This window comes from Oncorhynchus tshawytscha, unplaced genomic scaffold (genome assembly GCF_018296145.1).
Source record: "Oncorhynchus tshawytscha isolate Ot180627B unplaced genomic scaffold, Otsh_v2.0 Un_contig_3309_pilon_pilon, whole genome shotgun sequence".
In the NCBI taxonomy this organism is placed as follows: domain Eukaryota; kingdom Metazoa; phylum Chordata; class Actinopteri; order Salmoniformes; family Salmonidae; genus Oncorhynchus; species Oncorhynchus tshawytscha.
This window is the reverse complement of record NW_024609672.1, coordinates 159,327-184,400: the sequence shown is the minus strand read 5'-3', so window position 1 is coordinate 184,400 and position 25,074 is coordinate 159,327. Positions and strand designations below refer to the sequence as shown.

Genomic DNA, 25,074 nt, shown 5'->3' with positions numbered 1-25,074 from the left:
TGACCGGTCTTAATGTTGGTCTTGACCCAAAATGGGGTAGACATTTCGTGGCTCCTCTGTTGATTTGGCACATCTCCATTCTCATCAGTCATCCATCCTGGCTCAAAATGGCGTATCATTGACAGACCGGATTAGCTTTTGCAATTAGTCAGCAGGCCACAAAGAAGGTGCTTGTTAATGTGGAGAAGTGCTAAAATGAACCATTTGTCTGTGTGATTTGGGTGACTGTGTCAGTGTGATAAGCGTGTATTTACTCTTTAGTTTAAATGACTGATCTCTAAACGACTGTGTGTCTGTGTGTGTGTGTGTGTGTGTGTGTATGTACTGTATGTATGTGTGTGAGTGCGTGCGTGTACATACATGTGTGTGTCTACATTCTACACTGGATACATATTCCTGTGCATGCATACTCTTAATGGGTGTCTGACCACTGTACGTGCATGTGTATAGTTGTGTGTGTTCATGCTTCTCACTCATTTGGGGGTTTCTACCTCTTCATTTCCAGGGAATGGATTGGGTATCAGAGTGGTGGGAGGTAAAGAGGTTCCAGGGACCAACGGACACATCGGAGCCTACGTAGCTAAAGTCTTACCTGGAGGAGTTGCCCAACAGACTGGGAAGATACTAGAGGGTAAGTTAACTTCACAAATCTTGGGATATATACTGCACTCCTGGGTCGTATTCATTAGGCACCAAACTGACTGAACCAGGAAGGGACTACCTGAACTCGTCCAATAAGAAATGCTTGTTTTCATTTTCTGCGTGGCCATAATGAATATGAAAAGGTGCAAAATGGGTATATCAGTCAAGCGCTTATGTTGCTCAAAAAAACATTTGAGAGAGACATTTCTACATGTGAAATGTACTTCTCCCTTTATGAATCAATCAGTTCAAGAATCAAGTCCAAGCCTGGATTCTTATCAGAAGAAGGACTCGTAACTCTATCTGTCTTTCTCCATCTGTCTGTTTCCTTAAATCCCTTTGTTTATCCATCCATATCTCTCTCTGTTTACCTTTCTCTCCTGTCATTTTCTATCCTTAGTGTGTGTGTATGAATGCAGCAGTGGCTCACTGACAGATGGTTTGAGAGGAATCTGACTTGAGTGAGATGTGAGGACTGAGAGGGAACGACACGGAGACGACAAAAATAGAAGTTCATTTGCATTTTGTTTTGTCACCTCCAGGTAATGGTCCATGAGGGGGAGCTTTAGAGAACGAAAGGTTTGAGATATTTCACCCAAGCGCTTTCATCATTCTGAATGTAATGATATTACAGGTTTTCTTCAATCAAAGCTCAAAATGCATTTTAAGTTTCGGAATGGCTTTGTAAGTTAGCAACTATTACTCCAGCTTAGCAATACTCACATTAGAGTTTCTGTTACTTTACTCCTGTCATCTTGACCTTCGTTCAGGTCTTGACCCATATTATTTTATTACTACACCTCTGGGAATGTGCTAAAACTCAGTGGTAGGGCTATGGCCCAGAGTTGTATAGATCTGAATCCAAACTAAGGGGCCTTAGGCACAACAAGCAGTAAGCATTGTCCATTTATCCCTCGACAGTCTCACTCCTGGCCAGTTGTCAATACAACACTACCTGAAGATGGATGGCTATGTCCTATTAACTGAAATGACTTTCATGAGACTTATTGATTTGACTGGAGGGAGACCACGCGGTGTGGTGCTGTGTATCTTTCTCTATCTCGCTCTCTCTTTCTGTCTCTCTGGTCTCTCTCTCTCTGGTCTCTCTCTTTCTGTCCCTCTGGTCTCTCTCTGGTCTCTCTCTCTCTGGTCTCTCTCTGGTCTCTCTCTTTCTGTCCCTCTGGTCTCTCTCTGGTCTCTCTCTCTCTGGTCTCTCTTTTTCTCTCTTGTCTCTCTGGTCTCTCTCTTTCTGTCTCTCTGGTCTCTCTCTGGTCCCTCTGGTCTCTCTCTGGTCTCTCTCTCTCTGGTCTCTCTCTGGTCTCTCTCTTTCTGTCTCTCTGGTCTCTCTGGTATCTCTCTTTCTGTCCCTCTGGTCTCTCTCTGGTCTCTCTCTGGTCTCTCTCTCTCTGGTCTCTCTCTTTCTGTCCCCCTGGTCTCTCTCTGGTCTCTCTCTTTCTGTCCCTCTGGTCTCTCTCTGGTCTCTCTCTCTCTGGTCTCTCTCTTTCTCTCTCTTGTCTCTCTGGTCTCTCTTTTCTGTCTCTCTGGTCTCTCTCTGGTCTCTCTCTCTTTCTGTCCCTCTGGTCTCTCTCTGGTCTCTCTGGTCTCTCTCTGGTCTCTCTGGTCTCTCTCTTTCTGTCCCTCTGGTCTCTCTATCTCTCTGGTCTCTCTCTTTCTGTCCCTCTGGTCTCTCTCTGGTCTCTCTCTTTCTGTCTCTCTAGTCTCTCTCTGGTCTCTCTCTCTCTGGTCTCTCTCTTTCTGTCCCTCTGGTCTCTCTCTGGTCTCTCTCTTTCTGTCTCTCTAGTCTCTCTCTGGTCTCTCTCTCTCTCTGGTCTGGTCTCTCTTTTATGTCCCTCTGGTCTCTCTGGTCTCTCTCTTTCTGTCCCTCTGGTCTCTCTGGTCTCTCTGGTCTCTCTCTTTCTGTTCCTCTGGTCTCTCTCTGATCTCTCTCTCTCTGGTCTCTCTCTCTCTCTGGTCTCTCTCTTTCTCACTCTCTTTCGCTCTCTGGTCTCTCTGGTATCTCTCTCGCTCTCTCTCTGGTCTCTCTCTCATTCTCTCTGTCTCAGTCTGGGGGTTGTACAGGGTCCATGCTGGACAGTTGTGAATTAGCACGGCTGTGGCCCCTGCCTTTGTAGGGGCTGTCTGGGGCCTGATGTATGAGAGGTGGGTCGGAGGACTGTAAAGAGAAGAGGGAAGAGATACAGCTCAGAGCCACCTGGTGGGAGCTAGGGCCATCCATCTGTCACACTGTGTGTGTGTGTGTCTGTGCTATTGTGTGTGCATGCATGCATTCGGAGTGTGTGTGCCCTCTCTCCCCATTTTCTTCATCTTTCCCTCCTTCACTCTCCCTCCCTCCCTCTTGCTTTCTCTCTGTCCCTTCTTCCCTGCACCTGACCAATCTCTCCTCCATCAATTTATCTTTGTCCTCCCTTCCTCCCTCTCTCTCTGATTTATCATGGACTTGAATTGTAAATAAGAATTTGTTCTTAACTGACTTGCCTAGTTAAATAAATGTTAAATAACATTTTGAATAACAGCTGTTCCTCTGTGTCAGCTGTATCAGAATGATCTTTAACTACAGGTTGGTCTGGACCGGTGTGTATTTATCAATGCTGTGACAGGTTGGATCTCACCTCTGCACTCGTCTAGTAGGTCAGCTATGGAGGCACCATCATCAACCTCTTCTGCATACAGTCAACACCTGGGTTGTGTTCATTCGGGGACACACCATAGCAAAACGTTTTGCTGAAAATGAACACCTGTGTTCTTCTTATTGTACAAATTCAGATCCAGTACCTCTCTGTTTCAAAATGTTTTCCCTACTGAACACGGCCCAGATAAGTGTCCATCTCCAAACAGTGCAGATCATCAATCCTCATTCAAATCAAATGCATGTTCTTCTTACTCGACATACCTGCATGCACTCATTAGCACACACATTTAGGATGATCCCAGGAAGTTGCATTCACCAGTAGTATTTATTATCCGATGACTAAAACATCCAGGCCTGAAGGAGATGGGTAGTAGCCTAGTGACACTGTTACCTTTCATTCTAGCAGAGCTCATCCTTTTGCCAGTGAAAACGTTACCATGGAGTGCTGCAGCTATGACTGTGTCCGTTCCAAACAAAGTGTCTCTGTGTAAGGTGACACTTCCGCTGAAACTTTGGAACATGGTTTCTCACAGTGAGCGGTGTGAATAAAGAATTGTGTCAATTCTAGCAGGTGCGAAGGCTCAGACCGAGTGTGTGTGATGAGTCATACTGCCATACTGTGTCACTGAGTAACTAGTGTGAAACTCCATGTGGGTAACACAGCTCAGGAGCTCCGGCGCAGTCAGAGTCTAGCTGCCTACGTCAAGACTCGCTTTCACCTGTGTGAGTGCTGCTGGACAGCACGGAGTGTGTGTGGTTTTGCAGTGCTGTAGGACTGGTCTGTTTGTGTGCCATGTGTGTGTGCCGTGTGTGTGTGCCATGTGTGTGTGTGTGCCTGTGTGTATGTGTGTGTGTGTGTGTGTGTGCCATGTGTGTGTGTGTGCCTGTGTGTGTGTGTGTGTGTGTGTGTGTGTGTCTGTGTGCCGTGTGTCTGTGTGCCGTGTGTGTGCCGTGTGTGTGTGTGTGTGCCTGTGTGTGCGTGTGTGAGTTTGTGGTGCTTTGTCCTGATCTGACCTCTACTGACCAGGGTCAATTACATTTCAATTCAGGAAGTGAATCAAAACTTCAGTACAAGACTTGACAAAGCAACACTTTTCAATTGTAGAATTTGAATGTGATCTCATGTACTGACTGAATTGAAATGGAATTGATCCAAACCCTGCTACTGACCCTGTGGTCATGTGGTTTAACTTTCTTCGAAGCATGGGGTTGTTGGAGAAAGAGTTCGAGTTTATAGGAGGCTGCACAGCAGTGTGTTGTGGTGTTAAAACAGGACTCATTGGTACTGTGTGTTGTCGATGATGGTGTGGTGTGTTTCTGTATGTGTGTGAGGTGATACACTTTACACTTAGCTAATTGGTTTCAGTTTTCGAATGTGAGAATTAGGTGTGATACATTTTATATGGTAAACTAACTATGTTTGTGTACGTGTGTGCGTGCATGCGTGTGTGTGTGTGAATATAGGAATGCAGGTGCTGGAGTGGAACGAGCTTCCTCTGACGGGGAAGACCTACGAGGAAGTGCAGGGGCTTGTGGTACAGCAGTGTGGCGAGGCAGAACTCTGCGTGAGACTGTGAGCATATTTTCTTCTCTCTGTGACTGTCTCTCCCTCTCCGTCCCACTTTCTTCTCTCTGTGACTGTCTCTCCCTCTCCGTCCCACTTTCTTCTCTCTGTGACTGTCTCTCCCTCTCCATCCCACTTTCTTCTCTCTGTGACTGTCTCTCCCTCTCCATCCCACTTTCTTCTCTCTGTGACTGTCTCTCCCTCTCCGTCCCACTTTCTTCTCTCTGTGACTGTCTCTCCCTCTCCGTCCCACTTTCTTCTCTGTGACTGTCTCTCCCTCTCCGTCCCACTTTCTTCTCTCTGTGACTGTCTCTCCCTCTCCATCCCACTTTCTTCTCTCTGTGACTGTCTCTCCCTCTCCGTCCCACTTTCTCTCTGTGACTGTCTGTGACTGTCTCTCCCTCTCCGTCCCACTTTCTCCCTCTCTCTGTGACTGTCTCTCCCTCTCCGTCCCACTTTCTTCTCTCTGTGACTGTCTCTCCCTCTCCGTCCCACTTTCTTCTCTCTGTGACTGTCTCTCCCATTCCGTCCCACTTTCTTCTCTCTGTGACTGTCTTTCTCTCTGTGACTGTCTCTCCCTCTCCGTCCCACTTTCTCTCTGTGACTGTCTCTCCCTCTCCGTCCCACTTTCTCTCTGTGACTGTCTCTCCCTCTCCGTCCCACTTTCTCTCTGTGACTGTCTCTCCCTCTCCGTCCCACTTTCTTCTCTCTGTGACTGTCTCTCCCTCTCCGTCCCACTTTCTTATCTCTGTGACTTTCTCTCTGTGACTCTCCCTCTCCGTCCCACTTTCTCTCTGTGACTGTCTCTCCCTCTCCGTCCCACTTTCTCTCTGTGACTGTCTCTCTCCTCCCACTTTCTTCTCTCTGTGACTGTCCTCCCTCTCCGTCCCACTTTCTCTCTGTGACTGTCTCTCCCTCTCTCATCCCTCCCTCTCCATCCCACTTTCTCTCTCTGTGACTGTCTCTCCCTCTCCGTCCCACTTTCTTCTCTCTGTCTGTCTCTCCCTCTCCGTCCCACTTTCTCTCTGTGACTGTCTCTCCCTCTCCGTCCCACTTTCTTCTCTCTGTGACTGTCTCTCCATCTCCGTCCCACTTTCTCTCTGTGACTGTCTCTCCCTCTCCATCCCACTTTCTCTCTGTGACTGTCTCTCCCTCTCCATCCCACTTTCTTCTCTCTGTGACTGTCTCTCCCTCTCTGTCCCACTTTCTCTCTGTGACTGTCTCTCCCTTTCTTATTGGTCTTAGGCTTCCTCTCTCTCTGTTCCTGTCACTCTTTCTCTCTCGATATATCTCCCTCTCCTTCTCAGTTTCTCTCTGTCCAGCTACCTTCCTCTCTCTCTTCTCACTCTGTCGTTTGTCATGATTTGATAGAGGAGGAGGAATTTAAGCCTTAAGATATATATTTGAGCACAGCCACCTACACTCACTGATAACAGCCTTGCGGGGGTTCCACCTCAAATATTTGGAAGTGAGCAGTCTTCATTAGCTTCAGTAGTTCTCTAGAGTGGGTTGTTTCTGATTCACATAGAATACATTTCTTTTTAAAATCTCAGTCTTCTCTAAATTAATCTCATTGCCTCGCACTCCCTCACTTTACTGGTGACTTCCCTCTCCCACTCATCTCTGTCCTCTCTTTTTGACACAATTGTTTTCTCTTTTCTCTCTTCCCAACCTGTCTCTCTCTCTCTCTCTTACCCGCTCAATCTGGCTCTCTCACTTTCTCTCACTTTCTCTCTCTCTCTCTCTCACTTTTTCTCTCTCTCGCTCTCTCGCTCTCTCTCCCTCAGAGATCTGAACATGCTGGCTGACTCAGAGGGCTCTCAGCACCTTGATCTCCCAGACCATAGCAAACCAGGTAGAGTAAGAGCTTAGCCTCTTCACCCCAGGGTGTCCTCCCCCCTCTCTCTCTGCTATCTTCCCCTTCTCTCTCATTTTTCTTTACCTTCCCTCTCAACTTCCCCTCTCTCTCGACTCTCCTCACTAAAGGTACAAAATCCCTTAAGGTTCTGCAACTAGAATATTTCAGTCACTATGGCCTCTACCACAGTGAATGATTCCATAACTTCAAATGTGTGTGTGTGTTTCTCTTTGTGAATTTGTGTCCATACGTGTGTGTCTGTGCTCTAGGTGACAGACCCCCCAGGTCTCCGGGGGTGGATCCGAAACAACTGGCTGCAGAGCTACAGAAGGTGTCCCTGCAGCAGGCTCCTCCACCTACCACCGCCACGTCCTCCTCCTCCACGGTGGGGGAGAGAAAGGACCCCATTCTGCCATCTCAGGCGCCGCCTCGGCCACTTCTAGTGCCATCCAGAGTCCGGGACAGCCGGGTCGCCCTCCGTCAGCAAGAAACGCCACAGCAGCAAGGTGAACGGGTGGAGGATGATGTGGAGCTAAATTGAACACAGGCGTCATCTTCTGGTTGCATGACTAGAACATATTTTATGTTCAAAAGAACTGTCTAATTTTCAATAGAGGCAATTCTATATTGGCACATACTGTATGTTGTATGCATTTTAGTTTGAAAGCGTTTCTAACTAATCTTATGCATAATTCTGTACTCATCAACAGTTCTTTACATGCACACCCACACACACTTACTGTTTCTAAATGTGTTTCTGTCATCTTCCAGTCTGCGGAACCAGTGAAGACACAATCCCACCCTGTTACTGGAGAGATACAGGTCAGCTGACCAAGCCTTGTTTTGAGATTCCTTGACTCACCACTGCTTGTATATCCATGCACTTCATAAGGTGTTTTACTAAGGCCAGTCGTCTCGTTGAGATTCCACCGTCTCTTGATTTTGCAGCTTCAAATCAACTATGACAAGCAGCTGGGGAACCTGATTGTTCACGTGCTCCAAGCCAGGAACCTGGCCCCCCGAGACAACAACGGCTACTCCGACCCCTTCGTCAAAGTCTACCTCCTCCCGGGGGGGGTGAGTCTGTTGGATACGCTACCAGTAGGGTTTACAAAATTTACAGGTTTCTAAATAAAATCCTGGCAGATTCTTTGAGTCAGGAGAGAATAAGCGGCTTATCCGGAATCCTCCAATCCGGATTTCTGGGAAACTTGGGAATTTTGGGAAACTAACAGAATTCTGCAACCCTACCAAAGAAAGAAAGCTGGTCTGGAATCAAAACTGAATATCACTCTTTTTAAAATTTGAAATGAAAGTATATTCAGTTTAGTTTGCAGGCAAGCAGTGAGGAGTGGTATTCCGTTTGTATTCTAGGCCATAGCAGAGAGGTAGGGACAGAAACACTGGAACTAGTCAAGTCAAGGAGAGAACAATCTCTTTGGTGAGAGAAGTTAAGTACACTTCACAGATCACCTATAGTAGCCTACACACTACTGCCATTCTGTAACTCTTTCACTTCTCATCCTTGCTCTGTTGCTGTGCTCTGTCCATGTATCTATGCTCTATAATGTTACCAGAGCATTTCCTTGTCAGATGTGCATCACTGTGAGTTAATAATGAACTGTGTCATATCGTAGTGGAAGCATTATCGATAGCAGTGTTGAATGGTTGTGTGGTAAAGTGTTACTGTAATTGTGTTAAGTGTATATAAAACACTGGAAAGGTGATTAGTTTAGTTTCAGGGTGTTTCACGTGTGTAAAAGGCCTTAGGAATTTCAGGTCATGTAGACAAACGCATTCATACGGAAGAAATGCATAGAACCAAGATTACCATTAAAACCATGGCTAGACCACTTCAAAAGGAAGCCATTTTGGAAAGCTTAAAACAAACTCCCATTCATCTTAAAATCGATTTACGATTGATTTTAGCTGGCCATGGCATGTTGTGTTCTATGCACCCACACCTGATGTCAGATCAATTCCATCATGCCACTGTGATAAGCCTGTTACAAGCCTGTCACATGACATGAAATGTAATTACCATTCTAGGAACTGTTTCTATGTAGACATTTGATACCTAGTTTTTATGAAGAGTCATTAACACCTAATCAGCGTCAAATGACACACATGTAATACCCTAAACATGATGTAAATTATGTTATATTTTGCCATGTAGTTCTGCTGAGTTTTCCCCTTTGTTCTTGTTGCTAGGCGGAATAGAGCAGGGAAATCGATAAGACTCATAATAGCTTGTAATACGATCCACACTGTAGCCGTTTGGATCTCAGTGCTCAATGTGATTATGTCATGTTGTAATCAGCTCTCCCACTTACACTACTCTTATCTATGGAGTCCTTATGGACCACTGGACTAGTGTTACACACAGGCAAATACAAGCACACACACGCTGGGGAAAATGCACACTCACAATACACACGGACACATTCCTCTCTCACTGCCCCAACACATATCCTGTGCCCCATGCCCACTTCCCTGTTACTGACCTCCCCAAATACACACACACCACACTGCCCCCCCACCACCACACACCTGAACCCTCACTGCTCACTCACTTAACCCACCCCCTTCTACCAAAACTACATCCACACACACCCCACACACACTCCTAACCCCCCTGACACTGACTCTTGTTTTTGTATGCTGTTCTTATATTTAATGCATGCTGGACCCATTCAGTCAGGTCATGGTTGTCCAGAATGCCAGGTATGTGATTTGCCCACTCTGACTTTTGACTTTGATGGTTGCTGTTAGGTTGTAGTAAGGTTGGACCTGGATTGTGATGACGATTGAGTTGAAGGCTCAGGGCCCAATGCATGTGGTGCTGGTGACGAGCGTATAACCCCAGCTAGTCACTATATACTCACTCTAACACCTTTCCACTCCCATGCATTGTACACTTCTGCCCTATGCCCTCATATTGTTCCCTACCTCCTTAGATTGTGTTCTAATATGCATACTACAGTAGACTCTACCTCGATATGACCTAACATATGATTCCCCACTTTCCCATAACTCATTTCCCTACATGTCTGTCAGACATATAAAGTACCCTAAATTGCTGTTCTAATATTGTGTTTTACTTTGTACGTCACCCTGACGTTGTTCTTGATATTGTGTTTTACTTTGTACCTCACCCTGACGTTGTTCTTGATATTGTGATATCCGTTGTATCCAGTGTTGTTCCGTACACCCTTACATTGTGCCCTACATTGTTCCGTACACCCTTACATTGTGCCCTACATTGTTCCGTACACCCTTACATTGTGCCCTACATCTTAACATAGCTCGCTACTTCCTTTCATTGTGCCGTGCACCCTAACATCGTGCTATTGTGTTCTGAATTTCTATGTTTTGTGTGTGTGTGTGTGTGTGTGTGTGTGTGTGTGTGTGTGTGTGTGTGTGTGTGTGTGTGTGTGTGTGTGTGTGTGTGTGTGTGTGTGTGTGTGTGTGTGTGTGTGTGTGTGTGTGTGTGTGCATACCTTGCTAATGGCCTGCTCTGTCTGTGTGTGATTCCAGTGCTGAGAATAAGAGGAGATCAAAACAAGCTGGCCAGAGTCTGAACCCAGAGTGGAACCAGACTGTTATCTATAAGAACATCCACCTGGAACAGGTACTGCTACAGTATCACTAACTGCTTTTGGGATAACCACAATGTCCTGTGTGTTTGATGTGTGCTGGTTACTGTGAATACTGCATTTGTGAGTTTAGAGGAATAATAATGTGTGTGTGGTGTGTGTGTGGTGTGTGTGCGCTGTGTTTCAGCTGAGGAAGAAGCTACTGGAGGTGAGCGTGTGGGACTACGACAAGTGCGCCTCCAACGACTTTCTGGGAGAGGTGAGAGAGAGAGACATGCATTTTGTCCATAGCACTTCTGTGAGGGTGACATACATTACTGTGATGCTGCTGTAAGTTTCCTATAAGAAGCAGCTATCCACTATGTGAGGTTGATGTTAAAGGGGATGTGTGTGGGTGTTCTTGATGTTAAAGGAGATGTATGTGGGTGTTCCTCTAGGTGTTGATGGACCTGTCCAACACAGCTAACATGGATAACGTCCCACGCTGGCTCCCTCTGAAGGAACAGAGTGAGGGAGAGCACCACCGGCGCTCCCTTTCAGCACAGGGGCGCCAGCACTCCCCAAGCCCCCTCGCAGCACGCCTCCCCCAAAACCCCTGCCCACGGTAACCAGGACTCCCCCAAGCCCCCTCGCAGCACACCTCCCCCAAAACACCCGCCCACGGGAACCAGGACCCGCCCAAGTCGTCGGTCATCAAGAGCCGGAGCCATGGGATCTTCCCTGATCCAGCCAAGGGTAGGAGAGGTTCTGTCTTTCCCTTCCCTCTGGCCTCTTAGTCATCATGAACAACCTACCCTACTCCTTTCTCTCTATCTGTACCTGTTCTGGTTCTCTCTCCCTTTCTCCTTTTCTCCCTTGTTCTTTTTATCTCTCTCTCTCATTTTCTCTAGCTGTCTTTGTCTCTCTCTCTCTGTCTGCCTATCTATCTCTGCCTGTCTCTCTCTTTCTCTCTGTCTGCCTATCTATCTCTGCCTGTCTCTCTCTCTCTCTCTGTCTGCCTATCTATCTCTGCCTGTCTCTCTCTCTCTCTCTGTCTGCCTATCTATCTCTGCCTGTCTCTCTCTTTCTCTCTGTCTGCCTATCTATCTCTGCCTGTCTCTCTCTTTCTCTCTGTCTGCCTATCTATCTCTGCCTGTCTCTCTCTTTCTCTCTGTCTGCCTATCTCTGCCTGTCTCTCTCTCTCTCTCTGTCTGCCTATCTATCTCTGCCTGTCTCTCTCTCTCTCTCTGTCTGCCTATCTATCTCTGCCTGTCTCTCTCTCTCTCTCTGTCTGCCTATCTATCTCTGCCTGTCTCTCTCTTTCTGTCTGTCTCTCTTTCTATCCCCCTTCTGTCACTTCTCCCTCACTATTCAGACTCACCCATTATAGCTTTGGATTCATGCTCTTTGCTTTGCCATGTTTTTATTTTCTGCTGTTGCCATGACTCCACTCAGCTCAGACTTTTCCTACCCTCAGCTTCCTCCATTCCCGTCCTTACACAACATGGCCATGGAAGGCTTTGAAAACAACCCCCACCTCCTCAGTCTTAACCCTCAACTTAATTGGAAAACCCAAAATTTAAGTGGAAAACTTATGTGGCCCAAACAATTGGAAAATACCCACTTCCAAAGGGTCATTCAAACAGGGCGCTACAGAATGTGGCATGTAGCTTAGTAGCTATCTAGCCCTGATGTAAAAACAGAAGAGCACAACAACAGATGGTAGCTTTAATGGTAATGATAGATGGTAATTGGTGAATTTGGTTGTTCTAGACACGCAGGTGCCCACTATTGAGAAATCTCACAGTAGCCCCGGCACATCGAAGCCTTCCCCGTCCGAGGGCCACAGCCAACATACGCCACGCGCGGCTCCACGTGCCGCGCCTCGCAAAAGTGCAAGGCAACACCAGCAGGATGGCGCTGGCGGTGTCGCTGTAGCAACGGGTGAAGCTCCGGCTCCGCAGCAACAGCACCGCCTCCAACCAAGTAAAAGACGCAAATAAAGCCTCCGCAGCATGGCCGCCTTGCGCTCATCTGTTCCCCCTTCTGTCCAGTTTGAGCTGTTTTCTTTGTTTTCTCTTTTTCCCCTTTTCCTTCTATTTTTTTCCCCCTCCTTTTTTTTATTTGTCCTACTTCTGGTGCCTTCCGTACTCCCCCCTCACTGCTTCTCTTCTGTATGTTCCCACGGTGTGTAGATCCAGCATCACACTTACCGTATTCTAGCACTTCTTGTTTTAGAGTTTACACTAAAGTTTACTCCTCAGTTTACCCTGTTTCAATGAACCTCCAGAGCCACAAAGATTGCTGTTAAAAACATTTTATACTTCATTGGTTAATAGGTTGATAAAAAGGAAATATACAATTACTACAACTAAACTAACGTTTCTAAAAACAGAAACTAAACCCTCTGTTAAATTAGATCATAAATTGGAACTAAACGTTTAAATAACGACTCATAAGGTTGCAGGCATAATCATCCTCCCTTAAACCAAGTTTGTTTCAAACATTCTTTTAAATGTTCTTGTATTATTTAATGTTGTAAGACAGTTAACAGAATGTCACAGAATGACAATGATGATCTTAAACAAGACTGACTCCCGACAAACAAGTAGGGCTTTTGAAAAATCACTTTGGGACCAGTTGTCAATCAGTGTCCGAACACAGTAGCACTGCCAGTGCTCTCACATGATTGGTCAAGCCATTGACTACCATGGTACACACTGTAGAATCAGTAGATTAGTAGACACAGTATATTTGATTCAGTTTGGACTAGTCATGGTGTCATGGTCCAAGAGAGGGAAGGCTAGGAATTACACTTAGATATCACTTGAATCGTTTGAACTACCTGATCCAAGCATTTACAACGATGAACTCAGAAGAAAGTCTCCCAACCTAACCCTCTCCCTCCGTTTAAATTTCATTATACCTTTTTTCCCCTGTGTTTTGGACTTGTTTTGGTTTCTGTTTTATACCAAAATGGCCGGCTTTCTGAAGCTACTCCACTCGGATATGGCTGTGCATGCAGTCCGCTGCCCCTCTCCCACCCACCCTTCTTTTCTCTTTTTTTGGAGCACAATGCACATCAGTAGACGCCCCACCCCTATGTGATGTGGAGGGCCGGGGCGACTGTGCACAGCACACTGTGGCTGCATGTGACTGACAGTAAAGCTGGTTTCAATGGTGATGATATTCCTGCTTTCTGAGTCTCCATCTTGCCCGCCCCCTGCCCCCGGCCTTGACCTCTGCCCTCTACCCACTTGGCGTGACCCTGTCCCGCGCCTGCGCCCCTTACGCCCTCCAGTCTCCTACCCCCAGCCCAAAGAGGCCGCCTCTCCTGAGGCACCACAGACACACCATAGTGGGCGTGCTCACCATTCAGAAAGCCCAATCCGATTCGCTCCCCGCCCGCCGGGCCTTGCAGCGTCGGCCACTGGGAGCCAAGCAGACGGCAGACACCTGACCTTCAGGAAAGCCATGTCTGAAGAGAGGCCACAGAGAGAAGGAGGTGAGAGTCGCACGTTTCTGTCGTGTGACTGACTGCAAAGATTGTTGCAGCCGGAGAGAGACAGGCTGGGATACTACTAACGCACACCTGCAGAAAGAGAGAGATCTGACACAATACAACAGACAAAAAGAGATCTGACAAGGTAAAACAGACAGAAAGGGATAATAGGAGAGATTGTGACCAGAGAGAGAGAGAGAGAGAGAAAGAGCTAACACACAGCCACACAGCCAGCCACACAGCCAGAGATTCATGCAGCGAGACACAATTTCTTAATGACCGCGGACACAGTTTGCTAATACCAGGAAATAGACTATTAATCCAGGGCTCCGGCATTGTTCCCTAACAATAAATCAGGCTTTGACAGCAATTACCATAAAACCATTAAGCAATAAGGCCCGGGGGGGTGTGGTATATGGCCAATATACCATGGCTGAGGGCTGTTCATAAGCAAGATGCAATGCGGAGTGCTAGGACATAGCCCTTAGCCGCAGTAATTTTGGCCGTATATCACAAACCCCCAAGGTGCCTTATTGCTATTATAAACTGGTTACCAACATCATTAGAGCAGTACAAATAAATGTTTTGTCATACCCATGGTATACGGTCTGATATAACACGGCTATCAGCCAATCAGCATTCAGGGCAGTTTATAAAACTTTATAAAGTACCTGTACACGTTTTTACTCCGTTTTCCTCCCTTGGGTCATTAAATGGTATTAGCAAACGTTTCTTTTTTCTTATCGTGTCGAGAGGCCTGAGAGAAGAGCGTCGGCATAGATCCAGTTTCATGTCACGTGACTCACACATCCCACGCCACGCCATTCACAACCAACCAGTCATACTCTAATCTATCTCACCACTGCACTTATGTGACAGAGGTGGTTTTGTGTATAACCTTGCCAGACCTAAAGAAGTGATTTGAACTTGTTTTGGCATTTAGATCTCAGAGCTAATGCCTAGGCTTTAGCTCAGGTGGCTAACACAGTCTTGTGGAACAAAGAAGACCCAGGTCAAACCCAGTCAGTAACACACTTACTTACTGTAGAAGTTGCTGTGAATATAAACAGTGCATTTATTATACGTAACTTTTGCAAAGCAAACACATAAATAGGCATTTAAACCATTCAAGTTTTGAAACTACGATCAGTTACTAAGATGTAATTGTGATGATTGAATAACAAATGTAAAATTGCTGAAGTAACTTTACATCAATGTGTTTTAGAGTAAAATGATTAGTTATACCCACAAAGCAGAGACACACACTTAGTCCGACATTTAGATTACTAATGCGTAATAGGGTCTGTGGGCCTTTTGTTTGGTCTGTTGTGAACATATTTATGTTGCTTAATGTTTGATACTGTTTCTCTGGATCGTTATGTGTCTATGTCCTTGTGTTCTCTCTGTGTCCAATGATGAAGCAGTTTGAAAATGTTGTCCTGTTTATGTGTGAGGGATGATACTGTACGTATGCCACTACATCTGCCCATATGTGTATGCTTCATGCCTGTCTTCTATAGTATTGTGGTGCTTTTCATAATAACAATTTGATGTGTATTGGAGGAGAGGTGTTGGCTGCCCTTATTCTGTAGATCACACACACACACACAACAATGTTATGTCACATAAAGTGGAAGAGCTATACATCACACTCAAAGTGCTAAATAATATTTAATATAGTAACAGTAGGCATGGGTGTTGTAAAACTATATCAACAATGGAACCAAAGGAGACAGTTACCCAGGCCTTTATTGAGACCTATAGTGCACCCACATAAGTCAGTACATTCTCAACCAGGCCTATATAGGGCTCCCTCTCTCTCTATCATGACTTGTGTCGTCCAATCTCCATACAGCACGGCCCGGCAGGTCCGGCGACGCCCCGGTAACAGCCGCCTCATTGGACAGCGGTCTGAGTGGCAGTGCTCACAGCCTATTGGAGGATGAGGGTGGGACTAATGCCGTGGACAGTGCCATCTTCCAGGTCCCTCGGTTGTGAGTTTGGTTATTGTATATACTGTATTTTACATCCTAATCTTTTGTGCACTCAGTGTGTATATTTCTGTATTTTGATATGATCTTGTTCCGGACAGTGGGAAGATTCCAAATGGCACTGACGTGATGATGTCACCAATGGGCCATATGGACTCTGAGGGTAAGTCACAGTGGTGTGTGTGTATACCACCTGGAGGTGGAAGCGTAATTCTATGGTGTGCATGCATGTGTGTGTATAGGTGTGAGTATGTCCCTGTGAGCTTCAGTGTGTACAGTATGTGTCAACACATCCCTCAGATGTAACTATGGTTAGCTGGTCTGCTCTCTAGGGCAGGTTTAGTTGAATCCCAGTGTGAGTGTTGTGACTGGTGTGAAGTCATAAGTCATCAGGAAGTGACAGCACCAGTCACATTCATCTGACCTTGTGAGCATACTTCATACAGTACTGACACGTGTCATGGAAGGAACACTCTAGTGATCAGTGGAGGCTCCTCAGAGGAGGAAGGGGAGGACCATCATCGTTATTGAATTCCATTAAAATAGTGAAACATTAAAAAAGTTATACTTTTTAGATAAAACTATACTAAATATATTCACGTCACCAAATCATTTATTAAAACACTGTTTTGCAATGAAGGTCTACAGTACACTCAACAGCACTCTGTAGGCAAGCAATATTGTGTAGCCGGAGCACAGCTAATTTCCGTCCCCTTCTGGGTACATTGACTTCTATACGAAATCTAGGAGACTATTGGTTCTCACCACGTTCCATAGACTTACACAGTAATTATGACATCTTCCAGAGGACGTCCTCCAACCTATCAGAGCTCTTGTAGTATGAACTGACATGTTGTCCACCCAATCAAAGGATCAGAGAATGAATCTAGTACTGAAAGCATAAGCTACAGCTAGCTAGCACTGCAGTGCACAAAATGTGGTAAGTAGTTGACTCAAAGAGAAAGACAATAGTTGAACAGTTATATAGCGATATATTTAGTTGTATTTTTTTCACTTGCACTTAGCTAGCGAATGCAGCTAGCTAGTTTAGTCAAACAAACCGGCTCAAACAGAGAGGGATGTTATGTTAGCTAGCTGGATATGGCTATCCAACACTGGAACTTTTCCAAGTCAAGGTAAGCTTTTGATTGTATTAATGTATTGCCACAGTGGCCCGCCGTTGTAACTGCTAAACTGCTTGCTGCTGACTGTACACTGTACTGCATGATTATAGCGGGTTTACTAATGCATTAGTTCTAGTAGCTATATTGACTATGATGTTAATATGGTGACAACGATGTAGGCTGTGTGTAGCAGTTAGCGGTTATGATATGAAGGTTTGGCTTGGATTTGTTTTTAGCCTGGTCACAAGCAGCTAATGTGTTGTGCACTGAAGTCCACAAGGGAAGGGAAAGGTGAGAGGAGGAGAGCACGTAGATGTGGTAAGGGATTACACAACGATCAAAGGGATCAAAGTGAACTGTGTTTGCATGTGATCACGGGTGTATTCATTCCGCCGATTCTGTTGAAAAATAAATTCTTAAACGGAAGCAAACGGAATGAAACGGGGATCAACATACCTGAATTTGTCCAATGAAAACTGTCATATTCAACTGTTGGACTAATGATTACACCCTAGCTCAGCTAGAGGCAGGCAAGAGTGAATGTGTCAATGTCTGTCACTTTGATTGCTCAAATTTCTCTCAACCTGTGCACCTACATTGTAAACTTACATTCACAGACTGGGTACAGGCAAAATTGTAGTATTATGTAGTAGCTAAACCTATTGCTGTTACATTGAGCTGGGTGAATGGAATATGAATGACAGTCATCCAATATCCTGTAATAGAAATAAGGCCATGCTTGTAAATAAAATAATCGTCCTCCCTAATTTTTAAACGGCACCGACCTCCACCGGTGTGTGTGTATATGTGAATTAACGTGTGTGTGTGTGCGTGTGTGTGCATGTGTGTGCGTGTGTGTGTGTGTGTGTGTGTGTGTGTGTGTAGGTAAGACCCAGGTAATGGGAGAGATCAAGATAGCTCTGAGGAAGGAGCTGAAGACAGAGGGAGACCAGCTGGTGTTGGAGATTCTCCAGTGCAGAAACATAACCTACAAGTTCAAGTCTCCAGACCACCTGCCAGGTACTGCTATATGTACATGTACATTACACACAAACATGTACACACACGTTTACACACTCATGTCGATGCACATTCGCTCGCACACACACAAACACTCAAATGGTACAGATACATGTGAATTCAGGTACATACACACACACACACACACACACACACACACACACAGAGACTGTTTCAGAAAATAGAAGATAACTCTTTTGTGACCAACGTAGTGTGCTCATATGTGTGTGTGTCTACAGACCTCTATGTGAAGCTGTATGTGGTGAACATTGCAACCCAGAAGAGGATCATCAAGAAGAAGACCCGGGTATGTCGTCACGACCGCGAGCCCTCCTTCAACGAGACCTTCAGATTCTGCATGAACCCCACCGGCCACTCTCTGCAGGTCTGTCTGTCTGCCTGCCTGAATGTCTATTTACCTCGTGCATCTCTTTTCTTGTCTTAGATACTGTTATATGTCATTTAAAGTATAATAGGTAGGATGATCGTATGTGTGCTGTACTGCTGCCCTCTATATCACATGCTCTGTGTGTCACGCTGGATATGAACTCTTGTGACAGAAAGTTACATAAATCGAGTAGCCGGCCAGCTCACACGCACGCAATGTTGGGTCCTGGTTACCAAGAATACTCTGGATAAAAGTGTCTGCTAGATGTCTGTTCTAAACATGACTCTTCTCTCTCCAATCAAACTGTATTTATCACATGCGCAGAATACAACAGTGAAATGCTTACTTACAAGCCCTTAACCAACAGTGCAGTTTTAAGAAAATACAACAAAAATACCTCAAATTAAAAAGTCAGAGATAAGAATACTAAATAATTAAAGAGCAGCAGTAAATAACAGTAGCGAGGCTATATACAGGGGGTACAGGGGTGAGGAGGCTATATACAGGGGTACCGGTACAGAGTCAATGTGAGGAGGCTATATACAGGGGGTACCGGTACAGAGTCAATGTGAGAGGCTATATACAGGGGGTACCGGTACAGAGTCAATGTGAGGAGGCTATATACAGGGGTACCGGTACAGAGTCAATGTGAGGAGGCTATATACAGGGGGTACCAATGGTACAGGGGGTAGTCAATGTGAGAGGCTATATACAGGGGGTACCGGTACAGAGTCAATGTGAGAGGCTATATACAGGGGGTACCGTACAGAGTCAATGTGAGGAGGCTATATACAGGGGGTACCAGTACAGAGTCAATGTGAGGAGGCTATATACAGGGGGTACCAGTACAGAGTCAATGTGAGGAGGCTATATACAGGGGGTACCGGTACAGAGTCAATGTGAGGAGGCTATATACAGGGGGTACCGGTACAGAGTCAATGGGAGGAGGCTATATACAGGGGGTACCAGTACAGAGTCAATGTGAGGAGGCTATATACAGGGGGTACCAGTACAGAGTCAATGTGAGGAGGCTATATACAGGGGGTACCGGTACAGAGTCAATTTGAGGAGGCTATGTACAGGGGGTACCGGTACAGAGTCAATGGGCACCGATGTCGAGGTAATTGAGGTAATATGTACATGTACAGTACTGTAGGTAGAGTTATTAAAGTGACTATGCATAGATAATAATAGAGAGTAGCAGCAGCATGGGGGGGGCAATGCAATGCAGTCAGGGAAGCCATTTGATTAGCTGTACAGGAGTCTTATGCCTTGGGGATATGCCAATGTAGGAGCTTCTATAACTTGGGGTCCGGTACTCTGTCAGCTCTTCTTGGTGTCTAACTCTTCTCTGTCCAGCTCTTCTTGGTGTCTATTTAGAACTCTTCTCTGTCCAGCTCTTCTTGGTGTCTAACTCTTCTCTGTCCAGCTCTTCTTGGTGTCTAACTCTTCTCTGTCCAGCTCTTCTTGGTGTCTAACTCTTCTCTGTCCAGCTCTTCCTGAGTGTCTAACTCTTCTCTGTCCAGCTCTTCTTGGTGTCTAACTCTTCTCTGTCCAGCTCTTCTTGGTGTCTAACTCTTCTCTGTCCAGCTCTTCTTGGTGTCTAACTCTTCTCTGTCCAGCTCTTCTTGGTGTCTAACTCTTCTCTCTCCTCTGTCCAGCTCTTCCTGGTGTCTAACTCTTCTCTCTCCTCTGTCCAGCTCTTCTTGGTGTCTAACTCTTCTCTGTCCAGCTCTTCTTGGTGTCTAACTCTTCTCTGTCCAGCTCTTCTTGGTGTCTAACTCTTCTCTGTCCAGCTCTTCTTGGTGTCTAACTCTTCTCTGTCCAGCTCTTCTTGGTGTCTAACTCTTCTCTGTCCAGCTCTTCTTGGTGTCTAACTTTTCTCTGTCCAGCTCTTCCTAGTGTCTAACTCTTCTCTCTCCTCTGTCCAGCTCTTCCTGGTGTCTAACTCTTCTCTGCCCAGCTCTTCCTGGTGTCTAACTCTTCTTTGTCCATCTCTTCTTGGTGTCTAACTCTTCTCTCCTCTCTGTCCAGCTCTTCTTGGTGTCTAACTCTTCTCTGTCCAGCTCTTCTTGGTGTCTAACTCTTCTCTCTCCTCTGTCCAGCTCTTCCTGGTGTCTAACTCTCCTCTGTCCAGCTCTTCTTGGTGTCTAACTCTTCTCTGTCCAGCTCTTCTTGGTGTCTAACTCTTCTCTGTCCAGCTCTTCTTGGTGTCTAACTCTTCTCTGTCCAGCTCTTCTTGGTGTCTAACTCTTCTCTGTCCAGCTCTTCTTGGTGTCTAACTCTTCTCTGTCCAGCTCTTCCTAGTGTCTAACTCTTCTCTGTCCAGCTCTTCTTGGTGTCTAACTCTTTCTGTCCAGCTCTTCTTGGTGTCTAACTCTTCTCTGTCCAGCTCTTCTTGGTGTCTAACTCTCCTCTGTCCAGCTCTTCCTAGTGTCTAACTCTTCTCTGTCCAGCTCTTCCTAGTGTCTAACTCTTCTCTGTCCAGCTCTTCTTGGTGTCTAACTCTCCTCTGTCCAGCTCTTCTTGGTGTCTAACTCTTCTCTGTCCAGCTCTTCTTGGTGTCTAACTCTTCTCTGTCCAGCTCTTCTTGGTGTCTAACTCTCCTCTGTCCAGCTCTTCTTGGTGTCTAACTCTTCTCTGTCCAGCTCTTCTTGGTGTCTAACTCTTCTCTGTCCAGCTCTTCTTGGTGTCTAACTCTTCTCTGTCCAGCTCTTCTTGGTGTCTAACTCTTCTCTGTCCAGCTCTTCCTAGTGTCTAACTCTTCTCTCTCCTCTGTCCAGCTCTTCCTGGTGTCTAACTCTTCTTTGTCCATCTCTTCCTGGTGTTTAACTCTTCTCTCTCCTCTGTCCAGCTCTTCCTGGTGTCTAACTCTCCTCTGTCCAGCTTTTCCCTGTGTTTAACTCTTCTCTCTCCTCTGTCCAGCTTTTCCCTGTGTCTAACTCTTCTCTCTCCTCTGTCCAGCTCTTCCTGTTGTCTAACTCTTCTCTCTCCTCTGTCCAGCTCTTCCTGGTGTCCAATGGGGGGAAGTTCATTAAGAAGACCCTGATCGGAGAGGCCTACATCTGGCTGGATAAGGTGGACGTGCGGAAGCGAGTGGTCAGCTGGCACAAACTGCTGGCTAGCTCTGCTCAGATCCACTCCTAAAGAACCTACTGTTAACCTTGTCTATTCTATAGGCTCTTAACTCGCAGAGAGAAAGACGAGGATGGCTAGGGCGCTCGAGTTTACTGTCTCCATCACTGATCCACTCTTTATGGACCTACTGGACATACTCACAGGTCCAGCATTGGGGTCGGGCGAGGACCGTTAGGGTGCGGGAGTTAGACATCTCTTACGTATCCTGTGGATCTTGAGTTTTGGTGTCAGGGGTCAGCGTTTGAATTGCTTGAGCTGTGACTGGGGATTGGCTAGTGGGGAGGAAGTAGGTATGTGTTTACAGGAAATTAACTTGTGTTTACAGGAAGTAGTGTAGCCAGGGCAGGGAGGAGGACATTGAGGCAACAAAGCAAGAACAGAATCAACCAGGTATTACACACACACTCACGAACAGTCAACAACACATTCAAACACACCACAAAGAAAGATGATCGTAAGAGACTGACACATAAATACAGGGGATGGACATGTTTAGATTCTCTCATTGCTTTATTTGACTGGAGATGTTTTTATTTATGAATGAAATTATAACTACCTGTGGATTCCCCTCATGGCTTTGTATATTGTTAGAAGAATTTAATTAATTTATGAAGCATTTTGGGAATTAAATGTTGAAGATTTATTATATGGAGATTGCACCTCTTATTTTTGTATTATAATTATGATTATTAGAGTTTTATTGATTATTCTCCTCAATTGTTTAAGTACTGAATGATGAATGAAGAATTTTTTATCCAGGGACGCACAGTATATTTTGTGACATACTCTCACTTTAATTCTAATTCTCGATTTGAAATGACTCCCTCATCTGGCACAAGGTACAAAGACCTTGGCAAGCATGTTTTTACATTTTGGGACAACAATATTTACCCTTCTGTTCTTTCTCTAGATGTAAATTTAGATGCTGATATATCAGATATATTATATAAACATTGTTCTAAGTATAATTGGTGTGGTTTAACAGACTGGGTAGTCTTGTGCACAGGGTCATGTTTATTAGGCACCAAATGGAAGAAAACAGACTGAAACAAGGAGGGACTACCTGGTGTTGTCCTGGAAGAAATGCTCATTTTAGTTTTCAGTTGCAAAATGTTTTCTGTTGGTTGACCTAATGAACGTGACAGTGAAAAGTTGCATTGTTGCCTTTGAGGTTGACTTTGTATATAGTTGAGTACACTGTCGTTGTGAGAGATAAATAGATATATTCTTATCACAGACAATCCGTTGTGGATGATTGTGGCTTAACGTATTATTTTTGGAATGTGAAATATTGGGCACAGGTTTTAGCTGTGATTCAAGCCTGGTTTTCCTCCTAGTAAGATACACAGTGAACTGCTATGCGTAAGACTAGCATAGTTCTGACTTCTCCTTACATTCACACATTTGAAATATCTCTTCACATGCACACTTTCATGTTTTACTTAGCACTTTGTCAAGTTATCGAATGTATAGATGAATATACAGTATGTCCCCACTCGTAGAGAAATATAATATATATAAGTATGTCAAATGAATATATTAAATAAATGATGATAATGATAATGATAGTAATATAATATAGTTGACCATACTTGATTACCCTCTTGGCCTGTGTATAGTAAAGTGTGTCCCATGGTTCATATATCAGGGTCCCCTCCAAACAGTTGTCTATCTATACATTGGATGGGTGGGTGGGGTGGGGGAGTAGGTGGATGCGGCATGCTTTGGACGGTTTCTGTTGGTGTGTCTATCTCAATCACATGTCTATGTACAAACTATACTATTGGGCTCTCTGTTTCTCTATGGGGAGAGGTTGGTAGCTGGGGCTATTGTTTGAACATGAGTTCAATCAAAGTTGCTTTGATTAAGAAATGCTACAATGCTCCTGGGTGGCGCAGTGGTCTAAGGCACTGCATCGCAATGCTAGCTGTGCCACCAGAGACTGAGTTGCAGCGATGAGACAAGACAGTAACTACTAACAACTGGATACCACGAAAATTGGGGACCAACAGGGGGTAAAAAAGAAGAAATGATTACGTTTTGGTATGTTTGTCATAGTCCTGGTGACACATTTATTTTTGCTGGTGTGCTGCTATTTGCTATGGGCTGGTCTGCATCTGCTATTTGCTATGGGCTGGTGTGCATCTCTAAGCTACGGACCTGTGAGATTTGAAGGTGTGTAACGTGGCTTTCAGTTTGAAAGGACACACTCAGAGTGATGTCCTGCCTAGGGTCAAGGTGTGTGAGGGCTGGTTGGTTTAACGGTGACCTTTTGACCTTTGATCTTTGCCAAACATTGACCAAACACCACAGGTTCTCTCCAGCTGATTCTATGCAACATAGACTTCGTGTTGTGACTGTGTCTGAATTATCAATCTAGATTCTACAGTCTGAATTAGCGATGCATTTTAGGGGACAATGGGTTATTCTGTTTGTGTATTGTTCACATGTATAGTTTTTTTACTGCCTTCAAGTTTGGGAATGAATAAGAACATATAGCTCTTTGATTTTTATAAGTATGCTTTCACATACCGTTAAATGCAACTTTATTTATGGCACATAAGCTGTTGTTTTCATATGTTTTTTACATCATCAAATGTTAGATGTAAGGTACATAGCTAATTGGAAAGGTATTTTGTTTTCAGCAAAATGATCCAGGGCTTGTATTTCAACCCAGAAACTCAGTCTTCAGCCCAATGTCCCAGCAGACTCACACACACACACACACACACACACACACACACACACACACACACACAGTAGTGACTCTTCACACAGTAGTGACTCTTCACATAGACTAGAATCTAAGGAGACACTTTCTTAACACCAGAGCCACGTTCCCAACAGATTCTAGCTTTTCACTGAGTTTTTATGCACCCCCACTTTTGAATAGTTTTATTTTTCCAGTATATATGTAATTTGAAAAATGACCAAAAATGTTTAACAATGTAATGACTTGATGTTCTATCTAAAACGGTTACCCACCTGAAATGGATATTTTTTGATACCAGCGTGCGTGAGTAGTTTCTTCATACCACACCCATGCATGGCCAAGTCCTCCTGAAAGTGACCTCCCTTTCCTATGTGTGTTATCTAGCTAAGATCTACACACACACACACACACACACACACACACACACACACACACACACACACACACACACACGGAAATGCCATCTCTTTATATCCTACCTTGTAAATACATATATTTTTTTCTACAAGAGGAAACGGAAAGATTTCCTTGATATCTGACATTAACGCATATGATCGCGGGATGAGAACACAAGCAGTATGTTACTCTCTTCACATGGCAGAATACCTACAGGAGTTAGATGGAGTAAAGACCTTATAAACCTTGCCCTTACACCGGACACAACAGAGTTTTACCAGAGTATACAAACACAGACAAACCTTATTTTATCAACTCAAGTAGTTGCAGGAGAATTTAAATGTGCTCACAACAATGGATGTTGCATGTTTAGTTGGTGGTTCGTTCATACTATTTTTGTGTCCAGAAATTCTATTTAAAAAGAAAGGTAGATAGAGAGATCAAACGTTATGAGGGGAACGAAATTCTGAAGAATAATTCTCAGATTATTTAAAGATGTATGCTGACTGTACA

General features: G+C 45.0%; 1 protein-coding gene across 1 annotated transcript in view; it reads left to right on the top strand.

Annotated features, from left to right (window-relative positions):
• Positions 1-24,615, top strand: part of LOC121845438 (protein piccolo-like) — a 79,272-nt gene extending 54,657 nt beyond the window's left edge. Inside the window, 19 exon segments of the mRNA XM_042316845.1 lie at positions 506-631; positions 4,757-4,865; positions 6,644-6,711; positions 6,984-7,084; positions 7,087-7,183; positions 7,186-7,220; positions 7,486-7,536; positions 7,663-7,820; positions 9,412-9,438; positions 10,252-10,345; positions 10,498-10,569; positions 10,748-10,874; positions 10,923-11,045; positions 12,063-12,275; positions 15,647-15,785; positions 15,884-15,945; positions 17,792-17,926; positions 18,166-18,311; positions 21,318-24,615. Coding sequence (XP_042172779.1) covers positions 506-631; positions 4,757-4,865; positions 6,644-6,711; positions 6,984-7,084; positions 7,087-7,183; positions 7,186-7,220; positions 7,486-7,536; positions 7,663-7,820; positions 9,412-9,438; positions 10,252-10,345; positions 10,498-10,569; positions 10,748-10,874; positions 10,923-11,045; positions 12,063-12,275; positions 15,647-15,785; positions 15,884-15,945; positions 17,792-17,926; positions 18,166-18,311; positions 21,318-21,461 — 2,027 coding nt within the window. The 3' untranslated portion in view covers positions 21,462-24,615.
• The last annotated feature ends 459 nt before the right edge of the window (positions 24,616-25,074 follow it).